General features: G+C 45.7%; 1 protein-coding gene across 1 annotated transcript in view; it reads left to right on the top strand.

Moving 5' to 3' along the window:
- Positions 1 to 2,764: 2,764 nt before the first annotated feature.
- SLC39A4 (solute carrier family 39 member 4) overlaps positions 2,765 to 23,341 on the top strand; it is a 38,269-nt gene continuing 17,692 nt past the window's right edge. The window contains exons 1-3 of the mRNA XM_061607131.1: positions 2,765 to 3,375; positions 17,976 to 18,245; positions 20,168 to 20,372. Of these exons, the coding sequence (XP_061463115.1) occupies positions 3,157 to 3,375; positions 17,976 to 18,245; positions 20,168 to 20,372 (694 nt within the window). The 5' untranslated portion in view covers positions 2,765 to 3,156. The remainder of the gene's footprint in view (positions 3,376 to 17,975; positions 18,246 to 20,167; positions 20,373 to 23,341) is intronic.

The following is a 23,341-nucleotide window of genomic DNA, read 5'->3' as shown; positions in this document are numbered from 1 at the left end:
TGGCATATAAATGTAAATAAATTAATCAAGCTCAGTAATCCTTACAACAATGCTGAAAGGTAGTCCACTGTTATTACCATCCCATATTATAGGCTACTGGCAGTGCGTGGGAAAGGATAATATTGAAGCTGGGAGAGCAAAGGTGCTTGCCTAAGGCCACCTAACAAGTTCCTGAAAGAAGTGAAACTTGATCTCAGGACTCCCCAGGCTTCTCAGCCACTACACGATGCTTTCTCATTCAGTTCTTGGTTTTGAAGAGTTTTTCACTTCAAGCCTTTATCAAACCAGAAAAAGCAATAATAAAGGGTATACATAAATCAGGGGTGATGAACATTTCTCTCTCTCTCAAAAGCCATTGACTCCCGGGGTGGAGGGGTGGAATCAGTGATGGACACAATTATTATAGGTTATTAATGTACCATAAATAAATAAATATATTGCAATGCCCAGGAAAATTGTGCTGGGTTGTTGAAATCCCTTGAAGTTCTGCTGCTCAGGTTTGGGTCCATTTGACTAACAATACTCCAAAGACCTTTCTTTAAGAGTTCTGCTGAGCTTGAAAGCTTGCCACATTTTTATGACTTTTTGCGGAGACACCTTTACCTTTTTACCCTTGTTTTTGAAAAACTCTGCTCCTACATATAACTTCTCAGTGCAGTTACTTGTGGAATGAACTGGGACAATCACTTTTTATCACACAACCTGTGTTAATTGGCTTACCAAGGCCAGGATGTCTTTGCTGCCAAACACAAAGGTTTTGTGTATTCCAAGGGTTACTTATGGCATAAGTACTTATGGCTATCTCTGTACTTTTTGCTTTTCATTCCTTCTGACCTTTCAATCCTCTCCCCCCAAAGCAGATATGCCTGCAACTCTGATAAAGTGAATTGTAGTCCATGAAACATTCCATAATAAACTTGTTAATCTGTTGTAAGGTGACGCAGGGCACTGTGTTGATATCCTTGGAGAGAGAGGCAGGTGAAGACACACACCTGTTCTTTCTTTCAGGGAATATCTTCAGGCAGAGCAGGAAATGTGAAGGATTCTGGGTGTACACATTTTTTGAAATAGTCCACTATAGCTGCACCTCCAAAAATATGCTGTGTGAAGCAAGCCTCTGTCCCCCATTAAAGACCCATCCTGCTAATTGCTTGTCTGGATACTTCAGCCAGAAGGACAGATGATAGAGTTGCCAAGGAATGTCTTTTATGTTCTTAAAATAAAGGCCCCTGAGCTCTTCTAACTTCTGCAAAAAGGGTGTGGTGGAGGAACAGGTGGATAAGCCAGGACATCTAGGTTTCATCCCTAGCAGCTGAAAGAGGGTTGTAGTTCCTAATGGTTAGAGCAGAAGAAAGCTAAGTGGACCAGGATCATTGGGTGCTTGATCCCTGAGGGCTAGGATCAGGGATGTAGCCATCCAGGGTCGTGAGGGGTCATAGACCTCTTCCCTTTTTGGGAGCAGGGTCCCTATGTACTAGCCAATCAGCATAAATGGGGAGCGGGTTAACTTCATTTCAGAATTCTTAAAATCAAAACATTTCTGGCAATGGTTAGCCCCCAGAGAAAGAAAGAGAGACAGACCAGGAGCCTATGCACACAGCAGTTGTATTCTGGTTCTATAATTCTGTCATTGCAGAAGAGACTGGGAATCCTGGGGGCATGGTGTGACTATTGTGAAGGGACCCTGCACCTCTGAATTTGCCACTACACTACTGGCCAGGATGAAGAAGAAAGCTTTAATAGTTGATTAGGAAAAGGCATGTTGGCAGGTGCATAACCAGTCCTCACAATGTCACACCCAGCCATAATTTCATACATATAAACCACCAACTTTATGCTATTTTTATAGTGTATTCCCAGAGACATACTGCACCTGCAAAATCCCCCTGTGCACAGCTCTTCAAAGTCAACCCTTGTTGTATCTGAACAACCTCTTTCTCCTAGTTCAGGGCTTCTTGTCCCATAAATGTTATTTAGACAGAAGCAATGTCTATATCTTTTTCTTTTTCTGTAGTCCCTGCAGATGAAAAACCTACATTCCCTGAAATGTACATTTGATTATTTAAAAATAGCTCTTTTTTGATTTCTTTCTCAAGTTGTCCCCTTTTGTATTCAAAACTTCTGGTACTTTAGGCCAATATCCTCTGAGCATGTCCAAAGTACTTTCTCCCAAGTATTTTTTTTAAAGGAACTAAGGGCAAAATACCTCTGACAATCATGCACTGAGTGTCTTCCTCTGGCAAGTATCATATCTCTCTCTGAATGCAAAAGCAACAGAGTTTTATGGTGCCTTAAAGACACATTTATTGTAACATAAGCTTTCCTGGACTCCAGTCCACTTCACAAAAGCTTATGCCACTATAAATTTGTTAGTCTTTAAGGTGCCAACAAGCCTCTTTTGTTGCTTGTTTTCCAAAAATCTAACATGGCTACTCTTCTGGAAATCTTTTAATGCCTCTCACAGAAAGTACAGAACAATAACAACACTGAATACACATTCACACACACACAGTAATCTTTACATCCTTCAGTACTGGCATCTGGCCAGGGCAGGGGGATAAAATTCTGGCTAGGCCAGTAGTATTTCAGGTCTGTTTTTACACCAAAGTCACACAAATGACTCATTCTGGGCTGAAAAGGGATCTTAGTGCTGGTTGCGAAAAGAGCCACGGAGTTTCCACCCATCCCCTTCACCGCCACTATCCTCACACCCTGGGTTAGGTAACAGTGGAGCATCCCTTCAGCTCCAGATGGGATGTGCGGTGGGTGAGCTCACGAGGACTGTTGGGCAACAGGCTGGAGCTCACATGTTTCCTTCCTGGCTGGAAGCTGCCTGCTTCTTCCTGGTGGCCCTCTGTAAGTCACAGGGGCTGCAGCTACAGCTGCTAGCGTTGTCTCTTCTTGCCAAGACCTGCCTCTCTATCAAGGTGAGGGATCTGCGGAGCTGGACAGGTTCTGTGGAATGGTTAACCTGAGGCAATCTCACCCTGAGCCAATCATAGGAGGCGGCAGAGCGGGGCAGCCAAGAGTCTAGATCACCAAGGCACCTGTCCAAAGCCTTTCCTGGAGAAGCCTCCCTTTCGAGCAGCAGCAGCAGCAGCAACAGCTGTGCCTCTCAAAGCCCCAGGAGGAATCCTTGCCTTGGCCTCCCCAGTCATGGCCTTGCTCCCCTGGACAGCCCTCATTCTCCTCTGCCTGACAAGGGCTGCGATGCCAGGGAATGGCACAGAGCCAGCCAGCCTGGAGCCAGCCCTGCTGGAGCTGTGGACTCTCCTGTCCTTGAGCAAAGAAGGCGTCTTGCCCCAAGGCACCGTGGAGTCCCTGTTAAATATTGCGGTGGGTCGTGTGCAGTGCCCAGCAGTGCCGTGTGAAAAGGTAAAGAGGGTGCAATCTCTCTCTCTCTCTCTCTCTCCCTCTCCCTCTCCCCCTCCCCTCTCCCCAGGCAGGCCCGGCTCCAGATGGGATGCACCCTGGTCAAACTCCAGCAGAGGTTCAAAGGGCTGAAGGCATCGGGGATGAGACAGGCACAGTGGATGTTGCCATGTGCTCAGAATGTCCCTATTTACCTGCCATTAAATCCCTTATTTTCTGCTTCCTGACCGTGGTAAATCTCAGGAACCTCTGCTTGTCTTTTGGGAATGCCCTGTTGAACCTTAAGATGGTTGCTAGTAGAAGTTGCTGGAGCTGTAATTCTTTTTTGCCTCCTACGTAAGTCTAGATGAGAAACCTCTCAGCTCTGATGTGTGCGCTGCATTGGGCATCTCATGACAGGACACGTAAATGCTCACATGTGAATGTTTCAGGTGCCACAGCAGCACCCAGCCAGCCTGCTATTTCACCTGCCGGAGAAGCTCACTTTGAACTGTTAATAACAGGTTGTAGGACAATGGCGTTTTTCCAGCTATATCTTTAATCTAGAGAACAAACCAGTGGAGACCAGGCGGATGCAGAGTGAACAAATGTCATTCCCAGCAGATCAAGTGAGGGCTTCTGGAGCCTGTAGTTGCGCAGAGGGGGCGAGGGCTGGTCGTGATCCTTGGCACGAAAGCAGGGCCATCGTAAGAGGGCCCTGTTCTCACCCTTGAACAGTTCAGGGTATGGAGCTGCTCAGAAGCACCAGCCCCTTAGCTCTGAACATGGATTGAAGAGACAGTGCAAGGATACTTTTCTTCATCAACATTGCCTGCTTCCATAAGGTGTTGGGCAGAGTGGAAGATGTAGATTCCAGGCGACTGACTGATGGAAAGTTGTGGGGTGGTAGTTAGTCTACGTTAATCAGGAAGGAGGGCCAACAGTTTGGTTTTTGGAGAGAGCTGGGAGAGCACAGCAACAGCAAGTCGGACCACAGGTGCCATTAAATGCATTATTTTTTCTCTCTCAAAATGCAAGCAGCCTCAGCTGAGGGAGGAAGGCAGGTGCTGAAATTCAATGGCATCAGAGGAGCAATGGAGAGTGAATTTAACTCTTTCCACCCCTGGTGCAGTCCTGAGGAAAACTCCTCTTCTGAATATAAAATTTGATGGGCGGGGGAGGATCCACCATTGACCCTTTATTATTATTATTAATTATTATTATTATTTATTACACTTGTATACCGCCCCATAGCCGAAGCTCTCTGGGTGGTTTACAACATAAAAATCAATATACATTCTACATTTGATACAATTGCAATAATGAGAAAACCAATAATTCACATTTTAAGTAAACATAACTGAACAATACATCTCTAAACAATAGACATAACATGAAAACAAAATGAATCATATACAAAACAAAAAAAAAGAAAGAATATGGCAATTATAAAATATATCTAAAAATTTCCATGAGTGTTACACTAAAAGCATACATACAATATCTTATTCTTGGCATCATCTCTTTTGTCTTATTTATTTTATTTCCTTTATTACATTTGTACCCCGCCTTTCTTTTCATCATAGAAACCCAAGGCGGCTTCCCTATGGCTCCCAGGTGGTCTCCCATCCAGACACTGACCAGACCTGACCCTGCTTAGGAGCTGGCCTTAGGTGCCTTCAGACCATAGCCTGGGACCATCACAAAGATGTAATGGAGGTCAAGTATTCTCTAATTTCCCATTGTGCTTCTCCCCACCTGAACACCACCTTCTGTAGCCAGAAGAGTGTGACCTAGTCTCTGCAGGTAAAGCTGTGGAGCAGCTGGTATTTTTTTTTAACTTTGGCAACTCCATCAGCAGAGACCTCAGCTTTGCCTAAAGTCACTGCTGGGTCTCATACAACACGCTCTCCTTGGAGCAATCTGCAACATGGGAGTAATACTCCTAGCCTACCTTACAGGTCAGTTGTTAGGATTACTAAGATAATGCACATACATCAAGTGCTTAGAACACTTGAAATATATTCATCATTATTATATATCTTAATACGTTTCTGTTCTGCACTTCCAAAGAAGCCCAGAGTAGCAAACATCAAAACATTGAAACAATACAATTTAAAATAAAATAAAAGTATATTTAAATAATTTCAAATCCATCTAAGATCAATCACATACCCCCACAGTTGCTACTTGCAGGGTTACCATGGCCAGTATCTTTCAGCCCTCAAATGGCAGAGTGAACAAGAGGGTTTTAAATTTCTCCTGAAAGTCAATAATGAGGGATACAGCCAACATGCCACAAATAGGGAACTGCCCCGAGAAATCTGTTTGGTGTGTATGTGATAACACTGGGGAGAGAGAGAAACATGTGGGGTCCTGTTCCCCTTCCCCCACTGGGGCTCTGTGTCTTGACACCTGCATGGCCGAAATCCAGACATAGTGCTTTCCCAGACCAAGCAAGCAAAAACAGTACCAACTGAACTTCTGCCTAGCATGCAGCTGTCCAAGGCACAGGAGTAGAAAAGGCAACAGCCCTATTAGCAAGCTGACTGACCCAGCTGGGGAGCTGAAGGGAATATCCATTTTGGGGACTGCCAATTTTGGAGCCGTCCCCTGTAGCTGTGCCTTTAACAACAGCTTCATCAGTGTACGCACCGTGCATTGAAAGCACATGGAAATAATATGACTTCCCACCCAAAGAATCCTGGAAACTGTAGATTACCCCTCACGGAGCTACAATTCCCAGCACCCATAACAACCTACAGTTGCAGCATTAAGTCGGCATTTGTGTCTGCTGAACAAGCTGCTCTGAAAAGAATCATAGAATAGTAGAGTTGGAAGGGGCCTCTAAGGCCATCGAGTCCAACCCCCTGCTCAATGCAGGAATCCAAATCAAAGCAACAACGTGCAGCTACAGGAGCTGATTGAAAAGCTAGCAGCTTGATCTATTTTGGAGGGCCCTTGGGAATTAAGGGGGGGTTAGATGAGGACCCAGAGCCCCCTCTCTCTAAAATGGCTGTTCCGACTGGGGCTCCCCTCAGCAGGGAAAGGCACATTGTGGGAACCTAGGAATCTACAGAGTCAGAAAACCAATGGTCCATCTAGTTCAGTACCATCTATACTGCTGACTGGCAGAGGCTATGTATACACCAGACATTGAGAGTACATGGCTTCACCCAAAGGATCCTGGGAATTGTAGATTGTTATGGGTGCTGGGAATTGTAGCTCTGTGAGGCATAGCCTACAGTTTCCAGGATTCTTTGGGAGGGGAAGCCATGTGGTTTTGATGTATGGTGCACACGGAGCCAGTGGCTCCTCAGACAGGAGCATTTGCAGACCTCCACCTGGAATTGAACCTGGGGCCTTTTGCATGTGCTCTTCCACTGAGTTACAGCCCTTCCTGCTTAGCTGGATGTTTGGGGAGAGAGGATCAACATCTGGGATGCCATAGGATCAAATACCACAAGGGAGGTACCCTTTTGCAAATGTAGAAAAACTGTGTCCGGGAAACTTCAGATACCTTCCTCAACTGTACTCCCCCCCCCCAAAAAAGATACTTTGGCTTTATTCGGCAGATTGGGACACTCCCAGCAACCTGGATAAGGGTCTGAAAATTAATGAAGGAGGATGGAAGGACTATAATAAAGTAAAGTAAAAAGTAAAATTTTATTTCTGAGTCGCCTATCTGGCCGAATCAACGGCCAGTCTAGGCGACGTACAATTTCATCAATAAATACAATAAAACCACAAGAATCATAATAATACTTAATATCAGTATTAAAAGCTAATCTACCCCAGAGGTCCCGTAGGCCTGCCTGAACAGCCAGGTTTTCAAGGCCCGGCGGAAACCTATCAGGGAAGGGGCATGGCGAAGATCGAAAGGAAGGGAGTTCCAGAGGGTGGGGGCCACAGTCGAAAATGCCCTCTCTCTGGTCCGCACCAGCCTCACTGTCCTAACTGGTGGGACCTAGAGAAGGTCTTGCGCGGCTGATCTCGTCTTTAATGATGGCATGGAAGAGGAAATTCCAGCAAAAGCCACAATGCCTCACCCTTGCAGGACCAACTGTCCTTGTTCAAATGCCTCTCCTTTGCAACCGGCTGCCTTAAGGGTGTGCACACATTTCTTTGTCACCTGGAAGAGCTCTCCTCCAACTCATTAGGCATTATTTGCAAGAATTCTCAATGGTACTTCAGGCTCACCAGGAATTCAGTCAATTATTAACAAACCTCTAGACTATAAATTGATCCCATTCCTCCCTGGTACAAGTGAATCTCCTTTCTTTCTCTGCCCCCTCCGCCCATTACAGGTTGCATGCAAGTGTTTAGAGGGAAAAAGGGTTTTGTGTTTTTTAAGGATTTTGCTAATCATGCTTACAAACTTTTCAGTATGTCTTTGGGAAAATAGCAACGAATGAAAAGTAAAAACGAAAAGAGTTCCCCTGGGCATAATAAACTGACTGGGTGTGGTGAAGTTGCCTGAAGGTGAATTCCCTGGCTGGACCAAAGACTCTACCCTAAAGCATCTTCCCAGTTTTAACTTAAAATGGAAATGGACTGCCTTCAAGTCGATTCTGACTTGTGGTGACCCTCTGAATAGGGTTTTCATGGTAAGCGGTGTTCAGAGAGGGTTTCCCATTGCCTTCCTCTGAGGCTGAGAGGCAGTGACTGGCCCAAGGTCACCCAGTGAGCTTCATGGCTGTGTGGGGCTTCGAACCCTGGTCTCTCAGGTTATAGTCCAGCACCTTAACCACTACACCACACTGACTCTCAGTTTTAACTTAACACCTTCTTTTATGCTAAAAGTCACCATTACCCTTAAGAGCACTGTAGAAAATCCACAGCAGGTATGTGATATGTTAACAAGATCTGAGATGTGTCTAGGGTTGCCACTGGTTTTGCTTTCAGTGCTTCTGTGCCTTTAACCACTTCACTGTAAACTGAAATGCAGCAGAGACACTTCCTTGCATCTTTGGACAGCCCTGTCGGAAAAACTGCTGGCAACCTTTGCTGGGCCTGAGCAAATCAGTTGCAAGGCCAATGGCCGCATCCAGGGTTTGAAGGAGAGAGGGAAGCCTAGCTAAGTCAAGCGCACAGCACAGCAGCCTTCGCTGAAGGCTGCAGTAGCATAGGTAGCTGGTACACAGAAGCCAGGGATCTCCAGCGAATATAACCATGCCACTAGGAAAGCATGGATAGCCTCCAACAGCAGATCTGCCTCCTCCTCCCAGATGTTTGTCTTTGGAATTTTAATTAGACTTCCAGCCTGGCTGCAACCCTGGAAGTCTGCCCTGCACAGGAGTGCCTCTGATCATGTGCAGTGTTCCTTTCCTTGAATGGTCACAGCTTGTTCCCATCTGTGAGTAGACCATCCTTTGAAAAGGGACAGACTATCTCCTGGTTGTTGCTGCACCTCTCTTTTTTGCTAGGGAGATTGTTTGCGATTGTTTTTAATTTTTTTTAATTGTGTTTTTAAATTGTTTTTTGTGTTTTAAAATTTGTATATTTGCTTTTATTGTTTTTAATTGTTGTGAACCACCCAGAGAGCTTCGGCTATGGGGCAGTATATAAATAAATAAATAAATGACTCAGGGTGGTTGGTGGGCTGATATTTTCTCCATGGAACCAAATGGTTGGGAAATCTCTCTTGAACGTAAGCCACCAAGGCTCTGAGAAGGCAACTTCCGCACCTCCAGAGAAGGGCTGATGCAAGATGCACATGTGAATCAGAAACAGGAAGAGACAGAGCAAGAGAAAACTGGCAGAAGGTGCTTTGGATGCAAAGAAGCGCTCCCTGGGCTGCTGCTGGGAAAGGGGAGCAGGTCCGCTCCCTGGTAGAATCACATGCTGTTCGCCTGTAGTCATGCGCTGGTGGTTGACTTGTACATAGTCCCAACAGGACAAAAATGCTGTAAGCCTCCAGCACTTTCTCATGCCAAGGAAATGAGCTGAGCATGATGCTAGTGTGAAAAATGGGGTTGTGTTTCCTTGGAGACAAACTGTGAGGCGGCCTGTGCCGACGGAAGTAACGCTAAGAATGCAAGAAGAGCCCTGCGCCTAGGTCACACCAAAGGCCTGCCTAGTGCAGCCTTTTGTCCTCACCATGGCCAGCCAGAAGTTGTTTGGAAGCCCAGAAGCAGGACCTGAGTGCAAATGCCTCTCCCCATTTTGGATTCCCAGCAACTGACATTCAGGGCCAAGCCGCCTCTGGCTCTGGAGACAGTACCCAGCCAGCAGCCATCGTGGCTGGTAGCCACTGATAGCCTTGCCCATACTGTGCTCTTGTGCATCTCCCCGCACATTTCAGTGGAGCTTGGGCAGAACTTCCAGCTAAATTGTGCCCTGAAGGATGGGCACCGCCTTCTTCACACTTCTGTTTTTAATGGCATTCCCACCCCTCTTCTAGCTGCTAGAAGGAAACACAGAAACCCACCATTGCCCCCTCCCAGTATCCAAAGGGCTGCATGAACAAACATCCTTTTGCTATGATGATCAGTTTGGAGATGGGATGAAGGAGGAGGCAACCTTTGTGATGCCAGGGCTCTGCTTTTCCAGCACATCAAAAGCATTCAAATATTGTGCCTCTTCCTTTCCCATTTGATCTGTTTGTTTGCAGAACAGGGATGAAAGGGAAACTCTGCCAGGCCTCCCATGTTTGCTTTGTCCTAGTTATTGTTCAGGAGGCTCAGCTAGAGCCCATCCAAGGGTAGGTAGGGTAGCCACATGTCTTACTTTCCAGAAAACGGTCCTGTGTTTGAAGGCGTCCTCTGTTTGAAGGGCTCTTCACTCCAAGTCTCAACATGGTCATAGTCCCTACTGTTTTTTAGAAATATATATTTATGCCCCATCTTTTCTCTTAGAAGCTCAAGGTGGCACATGGCTGAGTGGGGATTTGAACTTTGGTCTCCCAGGTCCCAGTCTAGCACTTTAACCATTACACTGCAACACTGGCTTGTTATGGTGAAATGTCCTGGATTTCTTCTTAAATTAAAAATATTTCTAAATAGCACATGCAAATTTTATGCAGATATATGTGTGGGCTTTTTTTGTGATGGAGAGGATTAGTCCAGCACTCTAAATCTGATCGCCAAGGTTATTCTTACATTCTTTAAAAACAAAAAAAAAGTCACAGAGTGATCCTGGGCATGTTTACTCAGAATTAAGTCCCAGTTTACTCAACAGAACTTGCTTCCAAATACATATGCATAGAGTTGTAGCCTTGGATCTAGTTTCGTGGAAGAGCAGTCTGTCAATAGCTTTTAGCCATGATAACTAAATGGAACCTCCATGGTAAGAAGCAGTCTACCCCTATCAGCCACAGCCATCGTGTCTGTGCAGCCCCCCCATCATCTGGCCATGCTTGCTGGCATGGATGGAAGTTGCACTCCAACACATCAGGAAGGTGCCAGGTTGCTCTAGCTTATCTAACCTTACGCTGTCTTCTTTGTTCAGGAGCAACTGTGCAACCATTTCACGGGCAGAGGTTGTTGTCCAACCTCCTTGTTCCTTTAGATCCCGGAAGAGGAGCAATCCAATGATTTTCTAAATGGAAAGCATCTGACTTCATAGAATCATATAATAGTAGAGTTGGAAGGGGCCTATAAGGCCATCTAGTCCAGCCCCTTGCTCAATGCAACAATCCAAATCAAAGCATCCTCGACAGGTGGCTGTCCAGCTGCCTCTTGAATGTCTCCAGTGTTGGACTTCTTTCTGTAGACACAGCAGAACATAAAAGGCAGGTTCCTAGTTGGAAATGGGGGTGTACTGGGGAGCTGCCATCGGCTGCTGCTCCTGGAGGTTGTACTCAGGTCTTCTTGTGGCCTTCCCTTTTGGGGTACCTGGTTGGCCACTGTGAGAACAGGATTCTGGACAAGATGGACTTTTGGTCTGATCCAGCAGGCTCTTCTTACGGTCTTAGGTGTGCATCCACTGGCTATTTACAAATGTATACATCTTCATACGTTATTTATTTATTAGATGTGTATCCTGTCCTTCCTCCCAGTAGGAGTAGAACTTTACATATGAAGTCTGACTTGGCATAAGGCAGTTTCCTATGTACAAAGGCGCTAGCTCTGTTGGCAGCTCTTGGCTATTTCTCCAAATGAAAAGTTAAACTTGAGAAGCAGCTTTGCATTTTATTTCCAAACACACATGCAAACAATGTTCTTTCTATGTGCTGGGGTGTAGTGGGGTGGGGTGGCTACCCAAGGGGGCACCCAGGCCATGCTGATTTCTAGAAATCCCTTCCCTCCCTAGCCCAGCTCCAGCATGTAAGTTTTTGCAGGGTTCCCTCTAAATTTCTGGTACTTATATTCCTGTTGGGCGTGGACTCTCTCTCTCTCTCTCTCTCTCTCTCTCTCTCTCTCTCTCTCTCTCTCTCTCTCTCTCTCTCTCGTGTGTGGGGGGAAATAAGAGCAGATTATTCTTATTCTTCACTTGATTTCTTGCCTGTCCTTCATCACAGGTCAGGCTACAGCAATGTTAAAATTCAATTTCAAAAAATGGTTTAAAACAAATGATAGGATTAGGGTGGGTCCTGAAACTATGCATCTCAGATGCCCAAGGCCATGGTAAAGAGGTGTGTCTTCAGCCTACACCACATCATAAAGATGCCAGTCCTATTTCTGTGGAGAGGGAATTCCACAGCTTAAGGCTGCCACAGAGAATGCTGTCTCCTGGGCTGCCACCCCCCTGAGCTTCTGAGGGTGGTGGAATGAGGAAGAGGGCCCTGTCTGCTTGTCTTAACACCTGAGGCGAGGTCTGTAAGGAAAGAGGTGGACTCTCGGATATTTCGGGTCCGAGTCATTTACAGCTTTAAGCACTAATGTGAGCACCTTGAATCGGGCCCAGAAACCAACTGGCAACCAATGCAGCTGTTTTGGAACAGGGGCTATGTGAGTTCTAAAGGGAATCCCAGCCCTCAATCTGGCCTCTGCATTTTGGACCAACTGAAGTTTCCGAGTCGTCTTCAAGGGCAGCCCCATGTAGAATGCACATTGCAATAGACCAGCCTGGAAGTTACCAGAGCGTGGAGCACAGCGGCCAAGTCGTTTCTGCTGTGTCTCTCTGCCTCCTCCTGTTTGACAACATGGAGACATGCCGGCATCCAGTCATGTGTGCCAGGAGAGGAGAGAGAGAGAGACTGGCTCTTTTGTCTTGAGTTCCTTCAGTATCACGCTCAGTCGCCAGATACCCTCTAGAGCAGACCGTCAGGCACCAGGTGGCATCCCAGCTTTAACCCTGAGGTGCCACCCACTTTGGCACAAAGAGAGGGATGCTCACCCTAGGGAGGAAGGGATTACTCACTCACAGAGGCTCAAAAGCCAGAATGAGAGAGAGGTGACAGCCAGATGCAAAGGAAGACAGCCAGTCTCCAGTTCCTTAGCGGATGGTGCTGTAGAAGGAGTTTTGGCAGGTGTAACCATGCTGCCAGAGGGGAGGCGGAGGCGGAGGGTGAGACAAGTTGCACCTGCTGGAGTGATTTGATTTCGTTCTTCAAAGGTTGCATCCCACCTCTTTTAAAGAAGAAATTCAAGGCAGCTAACTATCAAAAGCAACAATGTACAGTTGCTCACCCTAAAACAGCCCTTGCCAACATGGTGCCTCCCCAGATGCTTTGGACTACAACTCCCATGTTGCATGTGCTGGCTGGGACTGATGGGAGTTGTAGTCCAAAATGTTGGCGAAAGCTGCCCTAAAACATCAAAACAGGAAAAAGAGGAAGTTTTCAACTGAAGGTGTTTTGAACAAGCCATCTAAAACAGCACAGTTGGGGAAGGGCCTCTGACAAAGCATGCAGATAACGTCAGCTCTGGAGGCTGATGATTGCTGCAATCACTGCAGACATCCTGAGGAAAACCCCTCTTACGAAACTGGCATTTGCTTTGAGTAGACAGGAGGGAAATGCCCCACTGGCACCAGTGGGGGATTTTCCTCCAAATTCGAGCAGCACCTTCAGAGGAGGGGTTTTTCTCAGGTCTGCAGTAGAGACTGAAAGGGTTACATTCCCCCACTGTTTGCATTTAAAACAACTACAACCCTGCACTTTAAATGCCGTGCTTTTTAGTCTGGTTCTGTATAAACACTGTTTTTTTTTCTTATATAGACTTTTAGTTGACTACAAATATTTTGAAGCTGATACAGTGACTAAGGGGTTTTTACTCATTTTTAAAGTAAAAAACCCCAATCCTACATAAAACCAGTATCTATTCCACATATGGGCAAACAAGGTTTAGGAAAGGGCCGTAGCTCAGCGGTACAGCATTTGCTTTGCATGCAGAACTCCCAGGTTCAGTCCTCGGCAGCATCTCCAAGTAGGGCTGGGATTGTCCCCTCCCTGGAACCCCAGAGAACCACTGCCAGCCAGTGTTGACAGTACTGAGCTAGGTGGACCAACATATCTGACTCACTATAAGGCACCTTCCTCTGTTCCTTTATAAAATTAGTTTCCAGATGTTTGCTAAAACAGAAGAAATAAAGATCAGCCTGAGAATTAAGGTTGGCAGGGGAGGCCTTGCTGGTGGTGGTTTCACTGCCTTCAGAAGGCTGCAGGGCAGTGGCACATGAGAGGGCCTCCATCGTGGCCCCCAGACTTTGGAACTCCCTGCCTTTAGATGTGTGCCTAGCACACATTCTGGGTGTATTCAGAAGGCGTGCAGAGGTCCACCTTTTTACTCAAGTTTTTGGGAATATGTGACTGTTCATCCTACTGTTAATTATTTTATTGGTAGTGCTATTGTTTTAGTTGTTGATTACTTATGTATTATATTTTCTTGTTATATTCAATATATTAAACATATTAAAAAGTGATTCCAACACAAATGCAGACTGGGATAAGGTCTCTACTTAAAAGGCTTGTTGAAAGAGGAAGGAGGAGATGGTTGTGAATTAAGCACTGCAAAAGCTTAGCTGTGGTGCCTTTTATCCCTACTCTGGGTGCAACTAGTCATGTGCAGGAGATATATGCTTTCAACACCTATTCAGAAGCACTTCTACATTTCTCTTACTAAGTGGTGAAGGACAAATGAGAAAAAAGTTTTCTATTTTAATTATTTTATTTATGTTGCAAAAATATTGCCCTTCCCTTTCCATCTTAAAAAAGCCTAGGGATTTTAACAATATTCAGGATGATGATGATGATTAAATTTATAACCCACCCTTCCTCCCAGAAGCAGCTCAGGGCGGCAAACAAGCAATAAAGCACTAAAAAATATATTTAAAACAGCTTAAAAACAAAACATCTTAAACCATATTTAAAAAAAAAATATTTACAAACATCTTAAAAACAATTCCAGCACAGATGCAGACTGGGATCAGATCTCTACTGAAAAGGCTTATTGAAGATCAAAACATGCCTCAGAATTAATCAGAAAACAATCGTACTATCATCATAGGAATACAGAAAGCTGTCTTACATCCAGTCAGACCATTGGTCCATCTAGCTCAGTATTGTCTACGCTGACCGGCAGCAGCTCTCTGAAGTTTCAGGCAGGAGTATCTCCCGGCCCTACCTGGAGATGCTGGAGACCTGGGACACTATGCTTGCAAACCAGATGCACTCCCACTGAGCTATGGCAGAGATTTTAAAAACAAAATCAGTCAACAAAGCAACAAGGAAGTGGATTTTTAAGAAACAGATGGATAAAATAACAGGTTTGGGGAAAAAATCCTAGACTGCAGAGAAAAGAGAAACCTAATCTCCAGTTAAACTTAAGCTTGATAGGGCTTAACTTTGTGCTAGAGGGGGGTTCCCAGAGAAGCTTCCCATAGTGAAGTGGAACACCCCCCTACCTCCTCCCACTCCCCATTAGGGTCGCCAGGTTCAGGGCCTGAGACTGCTCCTGTATCTTTATGAGAAGAGAAAGTCAGCCAAGTGCAGGTGTTCTTGCAACACGGTAATGGGGAAAACCACAAGGTGGAATTGTCCCTTCCCCCTGCATAACTTTTAAAGATACAGAAGACCTCTTGGTTGCCAGGCCCGGCCTCCAAGGGGTCTTCTGTATCTTTACAAGTTGTGCAGGGAGAAGTGAGAACCTGGCAACCCTACTCCCCATGTACCTGTCCACATCGCTGTGTTTCTGACAGCAGTGGGAGACAAAGCCGAGCCTCCTGTCCTGAGCTTAGTGGGATGGGCAGGGCTATACAGGAGGAGATGATCCTTTGGATATCCAAGTCCCAAACCCTTAAGGCACCCTTCCCCAACCCGGTGCCTTCCAGCTGTTTAAACCAGCCAGATGGGTGACTAATAAATTTAATAAATGAATAAATAAATAAATTTCGGACTACAACCCCCTCCCCCAGCACAGCCCTATGATGCAGGGGCTGACGGGAGTTGTAGTCCAAAACATTTGGAGGGCACCAAGTTGGGGATGGCTGCACTGAGGGCTTCCCCCCCAATGTTCCTTTTCATATCATATCCAGAGAGATGCCAACTCCCCAAAGGTTGGTTTCAGCCCTCCTGACTGAGCCCAGATTTCAGTCATTTCTCTTATTTCCTGATCCACTTGGCAGATAGAACTCCTCCTTGATCTCGCTGGGCTCAAACCTATCAATTTCCTCGTTGCTTGTTGATGGGTTTGAACCAGAAGAAGCTTCCTTGCACTTCCCCATGGAAGAGGAAGTGTCTCAGACTTTCACAGCTCCTCTCCTTCCTCTGTGGACTGGAGTGACCCATGCTTCTTGATTCTTTCAGCCCCCTTGTTTCATATCATGCAAGGTTCCTTCTGATCATTTGAAGAAGCACCATTTTCATACTTTCCCCCTCCCCTCAAGTAGAAAGAGTCCACACCACCACTGCTGTCAAGCACGGGTGTAGTCATCCAGGGTCTCAGGAGGTCTTAGACCCCTTACTTCTTGGGGAGCAGAGTCCCAGCAGGGTCCCTATGTCTCCAGCATCCTACAAGCCAATCAGCCTGAAAGGGGAGTGTATTAGCCACTGAGAAGAACCTTCCAACATGCTTCCTTTTCCTTTTGGAGCCAATCAGAGTGAAAGAAGGTGACTCAGGTACAGAGAAGACTCTTTTCAGTAGCTAATATCCCCCCTTTCATGCTTATTGGATCCTAGGGATGTCTGTTGTTGTGGAAAAAGTCATTAACAAGGAGCTCATTCTCAAACCAGCAGCAAAAAAGAGGAAGGTGTGTGGCTGTGACTATTGTGAAGGGACCTTGCACTTCTGAATATGCCACTACACTACCGCTGTCAAGCAACCCTCTGCTGAGAGGGCTGCCTTTATCCATTGTGTTCAGCTCTGACCTCTTCCAGCTTGCTGAGGAGAGTGAGTCTGCCTCAGTTTTGTACATTTCACTATTGTCACTGTCACTCAAATAGTGATGCCTGCATTGAGCTTTCCCATTTTGAGTCAAAGTCCAGCATCCCTAGAGTTATTGACAGATTTCTTTATTGTCAGATGGGCAGAGTGTTCTGAACCCGTCCTCTTGCCTCATCTTCAGTGGAGCTGCTATCACCTTTATCTTCACAGAAAATAAAATTGAGGAAGGGAGAGAGTTCAGTTACAACAATACTTCTGCGTAATGATAGAAAATGATTTCAGATATCAGGGCCGTGAAACATGAGACCCTAGTGAAGCAATGCCAGCCTTGGGTGACAGACGTGGGCTCAGTTGACACATGGCATTTTCGTATATTAAAATATTTAAACCGCCTTTGTAGTGTCTAGCCAGGCTTAATGATACGACTCAGTAGAAGTAACTTCCATGCCACACATTTAACACACTAACCATGACAAGAGTTGCTCTCAAAACAACATCTCACTTCTTAATGCAGCCCTCGCCAGTCTGGTGCCCTCCAAACATTCTGGACTGCAGCTGCCATCATTCTGATGAGAGTTCTAGTCCAAAACATCTTGAGGGCACCAGGTTGGCAAAGGCTGTCCTAATGAAACCAAGAAATACTGCAACATCTCCTCCATATAAAGACATTTATGATAAAGAAAGAAACAGGAAGTGTCATTTAGGACTGCTTGGTCCTCCTGCGTAAATCTTTTTTCTCAGCAATGCCTCAGCATTGAGCAACAATGCTTAGAGGTCAGGGCATTGTTCTCATTTTACTTTGAAAGAATGACACACATATGGAAGATCGTATCTTTTATTTTCATGTAAGTATATCCAAGTTTTTTAGCTACACAGAGCTCTTCATCAGATTGGCTTGTATCCAACTAAGTTTTACTCAGAGTAGATCCATTTGAACCAAAGCTAGGCATGGCTATTGATTTCAATGGGTTTACTTTGAGTAGGGTTAGCACTGGCTATATAACCCATATTTATTTATTTTATATAAACATAAGAAGAGCTTTGCTGGATCAGGCCAATTGCCTATCTAGTCCAGAATGCTGTCCTCACATTGGCCAACCAACTGTTCACTCATCAACAAAATTCTCTAGGCAACTTACAAATGGAAAACCTACAAACATTTTTTTATATGTATAGAATTCAAATCTGAACTGGGTGGTTCATGACAGATGCTCTTAGAGGTCGCTGATTCATAGGGTCGCCATAAGTCGCCGTCGACTTGGAGGCACATAACAACAACAACATAGAATTATTAAAACATTTTAAAAAATGAATCAAAATAACAACATAAAACACTCCTCTCTCTGTGTCCCTTCTCAGTGTCTCTCTGCTCAAGATATTTTTGCACTGACAAACAAAACAGCTGGTGATGTCAACCTCACGTCCTCAGAGCTGCTGCAGTTCTCTGCTGGCCTGGCATTTTACCTCACTAACCCCACGGCAACCTGCCGGGCAGTGGCAAATGGGCAATGGGTTGCCAAGGTCCATGCTTTTCAGATGGGATTCTCAACGGGAAGACCTCTGCAAGAGAAAGTGGCTGAACTGATGGGGGCCATCCACAGAAACATCAAGGACAATGGAAGGAAGGAGGTAAGAGAGGTGGCGGGTGGCATGAGAGCCATTGGTAGCACGCATTCCATTCCCACTTCCTCGAACAGTGGCTACTAGCCAGAGTGGCTATATTCTGCCTCCACTGTTGGAGGCAGGATGCTTCTGAATACCAGTTGCTGGAAACTATAGGAGGTAGGGTTGCCAGGCTCAGGGCCTGAGACTGATCCTGTGTCTTTAAGGGAAGAGAAAATTCAGCCAAGTGCAGGTGTTCTTGCAACACTGTAATGAGAAAACCCACAAGGTGGAATTCTCCCTTCCCCCTGCACAACTTTTAAAGATACAGAAGACCTCTTGGTTGCGGCCTCCAAGAAGTCTTCTGTATCTTTAAAAGTTGTGCAGAGGGAAGGGAGAATTCCAACTTGTGGGTTTTTTCATTACAGTGTTGCAAGAACACCTGCACTTGGCTGACTCTCTCTTCTCCTAAAGATACAGGATCAGGATCAGGCCCTGAGCCTGGCAACCCTAATAGGAGGGGAGAATGCTCTTTGCACTCACTTCATGCTTGCAGGCTTCCCATAGGCATCAAGTTGGCCACTGTGAAAAGAGGATGCTAGTGTTTTTTCTCAAACTTGCTGAGAAACACATATTTTCCTGAGAAATTATGGCTTTGATTAAAGGAAAACTGCAGCTGGACTGCTAGAATTCCCCACCGCCACTGTGCCTTTAACAGCTGTGTGGTGCATGGACATTTCACAGGTAAAGCTTTTCCTGGCAAAGTAAGAACATAAGAACATAAAAAGAGCCTGCTGGATCAGGCCAGTGGCCCATCTAGTCCAGCATCCTGTTCTCACAGTGGCCAACCAGGTGCCTGGGGGAAGCCCGCAAGCAGGACCCGAGTGCAAGAACACTCTCCCCTCCTGAGGCTTCCAGCAACTGGTTTTCAGAAGCATGCTGCCTCTGACTAGGGTGGCAGAGCACAGCCATCACGGCTAGTAGCCATTGATAGCCCTGTCCTCCATGAATTTGTCTAATCTTCTTTTAAAGCCGTCCAAGCTGGTGGCCATTACTGCATCTTGTGGGAGCAAATTCCATAGTTTAACTATGCGCTGAGTAAAGAAGTACTTCCTTTTGTCTGTCCTGAATCTTGCAACATTCAGCTTCTTTGAATGTCCACGAGTTCTAGTATTATGAGAGAGGGAGAAGAACTTTTCTCTATCCACTTTCTCAATGCCATGCATAATTTTATACACTTCTATCATGTCTCCTCTGACCCGCCTTTTCTCTAAACTAAAAAGGCCCAAATGCTGCAACCTTTCCTCGTAAGGGAGTCGCTCCATCCCCTTGATCATTCTGGTTGCCCTCTTCTGAACCTTTTCCAACTCTAGAATATCCTTTCTGAGATGAGGCGACCAGAACTGTACACAGTATTCCAAATGCGGCCGCACCATAGATTTATACAACGGCATTATGATATCGGCTGTTTTATTTGCTGGTTGAGTTTCTGTCCATTAACTCTCCCTTGAAGGTGCAGACATCTTCTTACACCCAGAATGCTACTATAAATCTTCAAGACTGCAAATGGCATGAGATGATATTATTATTATTATCATTATCATTATCATTTATTACCTGCCCTTCACCCAAGGGCAGGTTACAACAATTTAAAAACATATTAGAAGATCAGCTTTCTAGTCCTCATTGTTAAGATAGAAAAGCCTGCATGTCTTTATGGTTTATTTATTGTTGCTGCTGCTAAGGTCCCACACTTCCATTCTCTCCTCATCCTCTTCCTTTTCCCACTGCCATTCCTCTTCTTTACCATTAATTAAACACATCTGTTAGACATTCTTCAGCCATGGCTCTGAGTGGCTTACAAAATAGAATATGAAAAAAGGCATTGCTACTCTGAGCAGTCTCGGAGGGTCAACCTGTTGTCTCATCTGTTGCTTTCTCCCTCCCAGTCCTGTGCTGGGATGGCCCAGATCCTTGGGAACAGCATGCTGATCTCCAGCCAAGTAACGTCGGATCCAGCTGGACGAGTGCTCGTGGCCATCGCCTACCATGTCCTGAAGGGGGGCTGCTTCCATGCCCTCCCCCCCGAACACTACTTTGTGGATTACATCTTTCAGCACTACGGCAACAAGACCCACAACCTCACACTGGCAGGCAAGTTGGCAATTTTGTTTGTAGGTGAGGAAGACAATGGGCAAGGTTTGATGTGGGTCTCCAGTCCTGGGCCAGGCGGAAGGTTTGCTCCAAGACTTTCCTAGTTTTGTGTCTGTTCAGGAAACTTGTGCCTTCACATTTTGCATATGTTTCCTGCAGCATTATAAACATGAGAAGAGCCTTCCTGCCTGATCAGGGCAATGTCCCATTTGGCCCAGCATTTGGTGTTCAGCAGCAGCCAGGTGGATCCCTTTGAAATCTGACAAGCAGGGCCGTGAAAGTGTTGGCCCCCCACTCTTTGTCCCCAGCATTGGATAGCAGAGATGTACAATCTCTGAACAGAGAGTTCCATTTCGTTATCATGGTGAATACCCACTGAGAACTGTCTCCCATTAGTACGTCTACCCCACCCCACTTTTATGTTAGTGGCCCCCACATCATCTTGTGGCAGTAAGTTCAATGGCTAAATATCTTTCTTTGAACTACCCTTGGGTGTAGTGTAGCCGTAAAATCTGGCATACGAATGTCGAAAAGTATGGATGGGCCATTCTTGCTAGGGTGTCTGCGAGACCCTTGCTGTAGCATATTGGGCTAAAGCTAAGCGATGAACAACACAATCCTAACCATGTCTACCGAGAAATAGGTCCTGAGAATTCAGTGGGGCTTGAAGTGGAGTTAGGATTATCGTCTAAGGCTATGAAATTAAAAGTTTTTGGTTCAGATCCTACTTCTGACACCAACTCCGTAAGTAGCCTCATAGTGTAATCCTATGCGTGTCTACTCAGAAATTAGTAATTATGTTGGTCCTAGTCAGAGCAGACCCATTGAAATTAATGGACGTGTCTAACTTAGGTCCACTTTCACAGGTGGGTTTGACTCTTAAGTGCGCTTAGATTCTTCCTCTGCTGCCCAAAGTTGGCATTGTTTGAATTTGGCACCCCCTTCTGTGGCAATGCAGGACACAGGGCCCCTGCAGCATAATCAGAGCTCTTTGCTCCATGTTGAGGAGCAGCATGTATGCCTCTGAAATAATGCTAGTTTCTGGGGACAACGGATGGAGGGCAGAAGCATCCGATTGGCCACTGGTGAGAGCAGGATACTGGATTAGAGTAGCCAGATGCAAAAGAGCAAATAAGGACTCCTGCACTTTTAACAGTTGTGTAGAAGAGGGGATGGCAAGGTACACCTGCTGAAATCCCATCTTCTAAACCCAATAGTTAGAATCATAGAATTGTAGAGTTGGGAGGGGCCTATAAGGCCATAGAGTCCAACCCCCTGCTCAATGTAGGAATCGAAATTAAAGCGTCACTAACAGGTGGCTGTCCAGCTGCCTCTTGAAGGCCTCCAGGGTCGGACAGCCCACTACCTCCCGAAGTAATTGGTTCCATTGTCGTATGGCTCTAACAGTTAGGAGGTTTTTCCTGATGTTCAGTTGAAGTCTGGCTACCTGCAACTTGAGCCCATTATTCCGTGTCCTGCACTCTGGAATGACCGAGAAGAGATCCCGGCCCTCCTCTGTGTGGCAACCTTTCAAGGAATTGAAGAGTGCTGTCATATCTCCCCTCAGTCTTCTCTTCTCCAGGCTAAACATGCTCAGTTCTTTCAGTCTCTCCTCATAGGGCTTTGTTTCCAGTCCTCTGATCATCCTTGTTGCCCTCCTCTGAACTTGTTCCAGTTTGTCTGCATCCTTCTTAAAGTGCTGTGTCCAGAACTGGGCCTAACCAGTGCCAAATAGAGGGGAACCAATACTTCATGCGATTTGGAAACTATACTTCTATTAATGCAGCCTAAAATAGCATTTGCCTTTTTTTGCAGCCACATCACCCTGTTGGCTCATATTCAGCTTGTGATCAACAACAATCCCAAGATCCTTCTCGCATGTATTATTGCTGAGCCAAGTATCCCCCATCGTATCACTGTGCTTTTGGTTTCTTTTTCCTAGGTTTAGAACTTTGCACTTATTGGTTAAATTTCCTTCTGTTGTTTGCAGCCCAATGCTCCGGCCTATCAAGATCCATTTGAATTTTGTTTCTCTCTTCCAAGCTAAGCCATCCCTCCCAATTTTGTATCATCTGCAAATTTGATAAGCATTCCCTGCACCTCCTCACCCAAGTCATTAATAAAAACATTGAAGAGCACTGGGCCCAGGACCGAGCCCTGCAGTACCCCACTCATCACCTCCCCCCAGTTTGAGAAGGAACCATTGATAAGCACTCTTTGAGTACGATTCTGTAGCCAACTGTCGATCCACCTGATATTTGTTCCATCCAGCCCACATTCAGCTAGCACTTTGTGAAAAGCTTTGCTGAAGTCGAGATATATTATGTCCACAGCATTCCCACAGTCTACAAGGAAGGTTACCCGATCAAAAAATTAGATAAGATTAGTCTGGCAGGATTTGTTCTTGATAAATCCATGTTGGCTTCTAGTAATCACTGCATTGTTTTCAAGATGCTTACAGGTTGACCGCTTTATAATCTGCTCCAGAGTTTTCCCAGGGATCGATGTCAGGTTGACTGGTCTGTAGTTCCCCAGTTCCTCCTTTTTGTCCTTTTTGAAGATAGGGACAATATTAGCCCTCCTCCAGTCATGCATACAATACAATGAATGTGCCTGTTAAGCCCCAGGTCCTAAGAACGACGGAGCAGCTTCTGCTCCTATGCCTGCTTTTTTTCACAGATACACCTTGGAACAGCCAAATGACGCTCATGGACCACAGTTTGGGAACCCCTGTTCTACACAGCTGTTAAAAGTCCATGCCCCCTGCAGTTATCTTTATTTTATTTTATTTTTGCATCTGGCCACCCTATGCTGATGGACCATTGCACTTAAAGTTGCAAAATGTGAAGGGGAAAGATGGTGTCCTGGGGCCTGTCTGAAATTTACTGATCAGGCCAGTCTCTGCTCCAGATAAATGCCTGTCGGAATCAACTTGAAGGCAGTCGATTTCATTTTCAAAGGCTGCAGGC

This window comes from Rhineura floridana, chromosome 1 (genome assembly GCF_030035675.1).
Source record: "Rhineura floridana isolate rRhiFlo1 chromosome 1, rRhiFlo1.hap2, whole genome shotgun sequence".
Classification (NCBI taxonomy): domain Eukaryota; kingdom Metazoa; phylum Chordata; class Lepidosauria; order Squamata; family Rhineuridae; genus Rhineura; species Rhineura floridana.
This window is presented reverse-complemented; position numbering and strand designations above follow the sequence as displayed.